Below are 8,663 nucleotides of genomic sequence, written 5' to 3' on the forward strand. Positions count from 1 at the left end.
TATTTTTTTATTCTCTCTGTTTTCTCTCTGTTTTCCATGTCTTTTCTTCAGTCAAAAGAAGAGCTGCTAGACATCCAATCAAAGGAAGTCACTTCAGTCAGAGAGGGGGAAGTGAGATCTGAAAGGCCACCAAACGACATGTCAGATGACAAGAGACTGTCGGAGTGGCTGTTTGCTGCAGCGATACCGCCACATTCATTCATCACACCAGCGCCATAGTGGCCCAAAGGACCCTGGGAAATATTGAGCTGATAAAGTCCGAATATTACTCATCGTTACTTCTCCATTTCAAATGGCCCGAGTGCAGCAATTAACCCTCAGATCGGTAGATCACCCCGTGTCACGACTTCAAAACCAAATACCGCTTCACTTCTCACATCAGACAGCCACATTTGATTCAAATTGAGAACTCATTTCAGAGACTTCAACAGACATTTTGATCAGACTTTTTTTTCCAGAATCCAATGATATCCTAGCTGCTCTTCTGACATCCGAGGACCGAAATAAACCCTGTACACCAAATAACACTGTCCCTACCACTGCCACTACCTCTGTCTGTCAGCATCATCACTGTTGCTTTGTAAAGGCACGTTAAAATGAGGTGTTTACCCACACACCCCCAGTGTCCAAATAAATCAGATCAAAAAGCTTTTTATTTTTAAATCTAGGCCCCAATTTCACACACAGCTGATTGAGGTTCCTGTTCACTTAGAACAAGTCATTATCTCCAAGCAAAACAAATAAAGGAAAGGTATGTAAGAAAACATTCAGGAGAGCCCCCCCCCCCCCCCCCCCATGAAACAAGAGCATGGTTCTACTAGTCACTCTTCTCTCAGTACTGTTACAAGAGTTCTGCTCTGAAGCCCTGGCCAGGTGCCACAGTAAATCGTTTAGGACCAAACAGGGATCTTTAGCATGACGCTTCACTGCCCATATGGGACAGACAAAGAGACCAAATGCTTCTGTGTGTTTGAGCGGCTAAGATGAGTTTATTTGTGAGGTACTAAAATATTCGAGAAAACCTCACAGTGGACATTATGAGGCATCGGTCTTCAAAGGATTTGGCAAGAAAAGATGTGCTTGAGAAAATGGCAGTCAGAGAAATCTGTTCACCGTTCAAACTGTGCTTTCAACTGGGATAGGAGGATGGGCATTTGCTAGTATTTGTGCTCGTGATCCACAAATATGGACTCAAGCATTATGGACTTTGAACAAAGAGTACACGCTATTTACTTTTCATTTATCGTGACATTTTACCTCCAAAAATCAAACTTGATGTCCAAGAGCTTGCGGTCTCCTGCTGTTAGTGTTGATTGTTTGAACTTGGGATGAGAGGAGGATTGGGATTAGGTGTGCCCGTGCACATGCATGACACATGCAATATGTTGGACCTTTGCATGTCAATGCTTCATTTTGGATCCAAATAAAATATTTGAAATGTGTGCGTTTCACAGATGGCTGCTTTGAGATCAACAGCCAAGAGAGTCGCAGAAGACTGAGCATGCATATCCATCTGCCATGATCCAGATCCATCTTCATCTACCCCCCATCCTCTTCCTCATCCTTTGCCTCCCCTTCACCTCATAGTCCTCTGTCCAGAGTGAGACTGTGGCAACTTCATTTCCATGATGTCTCTGGGTGTTCTACCATAGTGATGGAGACGAGGAGACATTAACTGTGATCTTTAATATTCAGAATCATTGAGAGCATCTTGACTGGCTGCAACACCACTTGGTATGGCATCTGCTTAGCATCCGACCGCAAGGCGCTACAGAGGGTAGTGCGTACGGCCCGGTACATCACTGGGGATGAGCTCCCTGCCACCCAGGACCTCTATACCAGGCGGTGTCAGAGGAAGGCGCTAGAAATTGTTAAAGACTCCAGCCACCCAAGTCATCCCAAGTCATAGACTGCTCTCTCTGCTACCGCACGCCAAGCGGTACTGATGGGATCCATCAGCATGTAATCAGTGTTATTTGAGAAGGTTCTGACTGAGTTCGGTGCTTCTCCGGATCCTGGTGTGGATGAAGTAAATCCCAGGATTCAACGTTTGGGGAAAGAATTCCATGTTTGCCCAGGGCAGCATTGGGATCAATCTGGGGCTCGGGGGATTTGGGGATCTGGGGAATTTCTGGCACTCCCGAACTAGATAAAGGCTATGAGACATCTTGGTATACTTCTAAGGGCTTTATGTATTTAATGACTGTAGGGGGTGGAGGTGGGGTTTTATCCAAAGCCATGGAGTGGTTATTGGGTAAAGCTCTAGAGCGGAATTTCCCCCACCACATCACCAGAACAGGGGGAATGGTTTGACAGACGCACCTCAGAGTCTATGCTCGATTGAGAATGAGATTCCTTTCTACATGTAAACCTAGAATCATCTCTTTCCTTGAATGCGACTGGAGCTGGACTCAGATAGGACCTAGATTTAAAGGAGTAAGTAAGACTGCTGCACTCAAATCAGAGTTCCTCAGATACCGCCGATCCAAAACATTCCTTAAAACATAATTGTAGAACGTCGCCATCTATTTCAAAAATATCCCCTCTCTATCTCTATTACAGACACATATCTCTCTCTATCAAAGAGAGAGATAGAGAGAGAGAGAGCGAGAGTCACATAGAGAACTAATCTCACTCTCACACTCTCTGAGTGCTTGACTAATGTATTATAGAGCCATGTGACGAGGACTGGTACAGGATAGAGAGCTGAATTCCTGTTAGCCAGACTGTTAGCCAACCAGCAGTAGGACACACTGGGTTAATAAAGGGGAAAGGGGTTTAATAAATGACAGGACGAGCTGATGTCCTGCCCCTCAGTGACATGACTGGGGACTGGGGTGAGGAGTTGGTGAAGAGCGGGAGAGGAGAGGTGTGGTGGCATGCAGTTGGGCTATATGGTAGGTCCCAACAGCTAGCTCCGTGACCACAAAGCCCCGTGGTTAAGGTTCTGTGTATTACTCTGTACAACATCTGTTATTATTTTATCCCGTCATGTTTTTGCTCTGCTGTTGTCATGCTGACAATGTTCATCTTTCCAGTAACCGCTCTGAATAAGACAGACTTTTATTTGCTCCAGAGGTCAAAAACCCCTCAGAGCGTGCAAGAGGGAGGGAGGGAGATAAAGAAACCCATTTTGGTCACAACAGTGCTGGGGGAAGATCCTTCCTATCCCTCTCTTGGTCTGTGCTGGCAGCCCGGTATGGCAGACAGCCGTCTCCCCAACAGTCAGCTAAAGTGAGGCAGGCAGGGCAGGAGCCTGCAGCTGTCCACAGCCCTGCTTTAAAAAAAACAGACTGGAACAGCCCCCCGGTCAACCTGTCACCGTCCCCTCCAACCACTTTAAAAGCCCTCCCTTCCCTCCCACCATGGGACAGTCACTCACCACTCCAAGGGGGTGACAGCCTTGCAGGATTTGGCTGGTTCAACAATATACACACAGATGGGTTCTCCACTGCTCCCTCATGCCATTCATTGACACGTCAAGTCCAAACAGGAGGTTTAAAAAAATTACGAGTTTGTTTTCCAACCTCCGGAATAACTCTGTAATGAGCACAACGCTGTAATTGCTCATTTGCCTCTCTACCCCACTCCCCCCTTTAGTCTGCTCAGACCCCGCAGCTCATGTTTCAGGCTGATGAAACGTTAGTGTGTGTGGGTACTGAAGCTCCAGCAGCACTACACATGAACTACACTAGCACCACAACACACTACACGTGAACTACACTAGCACCACAACACACTACACGTGAACTACACTAGCACCACAACACACTACACATGAACTACACTAGCACCACAACACACTACACGTGAACTACACTAGCACCACAACACACTACACGTGAACTACACTAGCACCACAACACACTACACGTGAACTACACCTTCACCACAACACACTACACGTGAACTACACTAGCACCACAACACACTACACGTGAACTACACTAGCACCACAACACACTACACGTGAACTACACTAGCACCACAACACACTACACGTGAACTACACTAGCACCACAACACACTACACATGAACTACACTAGCACCACAACACACTACACGTGAACTACACTAGCACCACAACACACTACACATGAACTACACTAGCACCACAACACACTACACATGAACTACACTAGCACCACAACACACTACACATGAACTACACTAGCACCACAACACAATACACATGAACTACACTAGCACCACAACACACTACACATGAACTACACTAGCACCACAACACACTACACATGAACTACACTAGCACCACAACACACTACACGTGAACTACACTAGCACCACAACACACTACACATGAACTACACTAGCACCACAACACACTACACATGAACTACACTAGCACCACAACACACTACACATGAACTACACTAGCACCACAACACACTACACATGAACTACACTAGCACCACAACACAATACACATGAACTACACTAGCACCACAACACACTACACGTGAACTACACTAGCACCACAACACACTACACGTGAACTACACTAGCACCACAACACACTACACATGAACTACACTAGCACCACAACACACTACACGTGAACTACACTAGCACCACAACACACTACACGTGAACTACACTAGCACCACAACACACTACACGTGAACTACACCTTCACCACAACACACTACACGTGAACTACACTAGCACCACAACACACTACACGTGAACTACACTAGCACCACAACACACTACACGTGAACTACACTAGCACCACAACACACTACACGTGAACTACACTAGCACCACAACACACTACACATGAACTACACTAGCACCACAACACACTACACGTGAACTACACTAGCACCACAACACACTACACATGAACTACACTAGCACCACAACACACTACACGTGAACTACACTAGCACCACAACACACTACACATGAACTACACTAGCACCACAACACAATACACATGAACTACACTAGCACCACAACACACTACACATGAACTACACTAGCACCACAACACACTACACATGAACTACAATAGCACCACAACACACTACAGGATAGAGTTGGGACAATAAATCAAAAATGATCATTTATTGCGGGCATTTTCCTGATATCGTTCATTACCATACGTAGCCTATACTAGAGGAATGTGAAGTTTGAAATGAAATAAGTGTGTTAATATGGGTGATTGTTAATGGGACAGTTGATGGCTACAACCATCAGACTAGTAGTAGTTTAAAGGAAACGTTTAAAAAACTTGTTGCACATTAATGTTATAAACTATCCTTCTATTTATCATCATCGCATCAATTCAGGCAATTTATCACAATATGGATTTTTTTGGTCCATATCGCCCAGCTCTACTACAGAGAGAACTGACCCAGATTCCCATCATGCCACCCTCTATCGGTGTGTTCCCCATGTTGTGACTGACGACGAAGTTCACTGTGTTGCGACGTTCCTCTCTGAATCTATGAATAAACATGCCCTCTTGGCTGCATTCGCAGCAGAGTCTATCTAAAAGAACCGCTGACCCTAACTGTTCTGTGATAGCGGTTCCAGAACACTAGCCCTTCGGATAGACTATTTTACGCCCAGGGATACGAGTAGGCCTTTGGGAGACATACAGGAATAAAAGTGGACGTCAGTGTGCTGTAGGACCAACACATCCCATATTGGAATGAGAACAGGAAACAGACAACGGTGCTCTGATGCACTGCTAAAAGAGGACACGGTTATCTAATTGGGATATCACACGCAAACCTGACAGAGTCACACACTTAGAACCTATGGTGAGTTGTCTGTCAACTGTGAGTTGTCTGTCACGCCTGGCATTCAAAGTGTTGATCCTAAATCCAGTGGTGAACTTTCCTCAACGTAAATCACGTCAGACATACGGACAATTAACCCTTATCTGACTGGGTCGAGGCAGTCTCTACATTAGAGACGCATTACTCTAGCGAAGGAATGAGTCTCCTTTAATGGTTCTATTTGTCCAGCATCTTTGATGGTGCATCCTGGGTCCTTCCGATAGCAACAGTTGGAGAGAGATCAAAGTTGCCACACAGCTGAGCTGACTTACAGAAGAAACCCTCTAAATGTGTTTATCACTCTGTGCACCACAAGAAATACTGCAACAAAATCATTATAAGTATAACAATACAACGCCATATGAACAGGACAGTACATTCGGAGAATAAGCTTTAGAGGATTTAAGACCTAGAGCATGTTGACAACATGATCCTCTCTGCATTCTTGCCAGATTTCTGTTATGGAGTTTGAACGTCAGTAGATGGCTCCAGGTCTTTTGGAGGGAAGTTCGAAGTGGAGGGATTTAGGCCTTAGCCTCGAATTATACTATTCCATGGAATTGTCTGGAAGAACTGCTTTTCATCAACAGGGCAAAACACCCTGGGGTGAAGAGAAGCAACACTTGGGGACTTGTTCATTTGCTCAAGGATTCTCCTACACCTCAGAGAAGCACATCAAACCAGAGAGAGCAGGCAGTGTTTAGATTTGTTCAGCACATCCACAGGGAATTCAATAACAGGGGAAATAGATTAGCTTCATGGTTCTATACCAGTTGCTAAGCAAACTGGCTCATAATGAGAGAATGCCACTCTCTTTCCAAAAAACTCCCACCTACACAGAGCTTCTCCACAGAGCTTCTCCACAAGCCCCCCCCCCCCCCCCCCCCCCCCCCCCTCCAGTCTGTCTGTCTGTCATGCTACACCATCTGACTGGCTAGGCCTCATCTTAACAGTCAACAAACAAGTTTTGCGTACGATTTCGCATGGCCAGTTTTGCTTTTACATGGTACACTATTTACAAGTCTATTGGAAGAGTAGAGTAGTTCGACTATAGAGGCCTGTTGTTACTATCCAGGGAGGGAACGTCATAACTGTTAAGACGCATTCTTTAGCTGCGCTCATAGCAGAGGACAACCTTTATTTCACCTTTGGTGACCTAACCTTGCAGCAGCAGACGCAGCGGCACCATCAGCACCTCAAGGCATGAAGAAGGAAAGCACGCAAACTTCAGAGCGTTGGATCAGTTGGTCCGACCTTCTTTGTAACAATGTAACTGTTTCTGAGACGTGTAGCCCAACCGCGATTGATAGACCACATCGCAACATTTCCCTCAGCAAAATGTTTAGCCGGGACCAGACCGACCACCAGTTTGTTACACAGTAACAACTCAGCATCCTGTATTATTATTATTATTATTATTATTATTATTATTATTATTATAGCTTTGTCACTAACAAACAGTGCATCTAACCCTGGGTCCATAACAATGGAATGAATCACAATGAGGGCTAATCCCTGGCTACCTGAAGGCTTCATGTGGTTTTGCGAGAACTGTGAGATAATGATTCCCTAATTAATGCAACCTTCAAGGAGCTTCCTATGATTGACGTGACATGATCATGTGGGTTTTATGAAAACAAACCAACCTTCATAATGCCGCAAGGTGTGTTCACGCCTCCATGACTCCTTTCGGCTGAATTGTCACGGCTGCTGCTGCCAGTCCGAGGACTCCCGTGGTCCATGTACCTTCCGTTGGTGTAAACTCCCTCTGCCCCATAGACCGGGTGCCCGTGGGCAAAGGCAGCCGCCGAAATGTCCAGGTATGCCCGGGTGCCAGTCGGAGGCAGCACGGTGGCGTCATTGTTGTTCAACCCCGCTATTTGTGTCGAGTCCTGTGCAGGAGACGCTGCAATGGTAGGATTTAGCAAATGTCCCGACACAGCCTCGGAAGCGTGTGCCCCTGCCATCATACACGGACGTTACAGAAACACATTCAACCTAGTGCATTGACCCATTGTTTCAAAACATGAGTCCACGGCTGTGTAGCTCACATAAGATCATCAGTCCACCGACGAAGCGCAGTCCACTGAATCTAGGATAGACTGATTGAACTGTCCGCGTCTCGCTGAACAAACTCTTGTCGCTCGAAAATGAACAGATGGTGCTCCGTATGTGATCTGGTGTGATTAGCTAACTGCATGGATTCATAAGGAGTCCCCTCAGAAACAGTTCCGGCTAATAAAAAGGCGTTAATTAGCCTTTACACGCGCTTTCGTTTTTCTCCAAGCTTCTTGTTTGCGCAGAGGCTGCGTGCAGAAGAACGTCTTATTCGCCTGGTCCCTACTCTCCTATCCGCTCTTGCAGATGTACATCCCCACGTGCATCCGCGGGATGCAGCTATATACAATGCGCTGTTATGTGAGTTGCTCGCTTGTCCCCTCCCCACACGATCCATCCCCGTGTGCGCTAATTCACAGACAGACACACACACGCACGTACACGTACACTTACATTATTATTGTTCCTCACACACATTCACTGAAATGATTCATGTTCATTCATACTACAACTTGTAGCCTAAGCCATTTCTAGACTAAAAGACATTAAAGTATTGACATCAGAGGAGGATGGTGGGAGGATCCATAGGAGGACATGCTCATTGTAATGGCTGGAATGGAATATGGTTTCCATAAGTTTGATTTGTGTGTATACCATTCCCTTAATTCCATTCCAGGCATTACAATGAGCCCAACCTCCCACAGATCCTCCCACCAGCCTCCTCTGATTAACAGGGAATGTGAGTGAAATTTGTCTTATCATTAGGCTACTCTCTAAGGATTTTCAAATGCATA

General features: G+C 45.8%; 1 protein-coding gene across 1 annotated transcript in view; it reads right to left on the minus strand.

The window, feature by feature from the left end:
* LOC109898421 (inactive phospholipase C-like protein 2) overlaps positions 1-8,201 on the minus strand; it is a 97,230-nt gene extending 89,029 nt beyond the window's left edge. The window contains exon 1 of the mRNA XM_031834014.1: positions 7,458-8,201. Coding sequence (XP_031689874.1) covers positions 7,458-7,781 — 324 coding nt within the window. The 5' untranslated portion in view covers positions 7,782-8,201. The remainder of the gene's footprint in view (positions 1-7,457) is intronic.
* Between the last annotated feature and the right edge of the window lie 462 nt (positions 8,202-8,663).

Source organism: Oncorhynchus kisutch, linkage group LG10 (genome assembly GCF_002021735.2).
Source record: "Oncorhynchus kisutch isolate 150728-3 linkage group LG10, Okis_V2, whole genome shotgun sequence".
Lineage (NCBI taxonomy): Eukaryota > Metazoa > Chordata > Actinopteri > Salmoniformes > Salmonidae > Oncorhynchus > Oncorhynchus kisutch.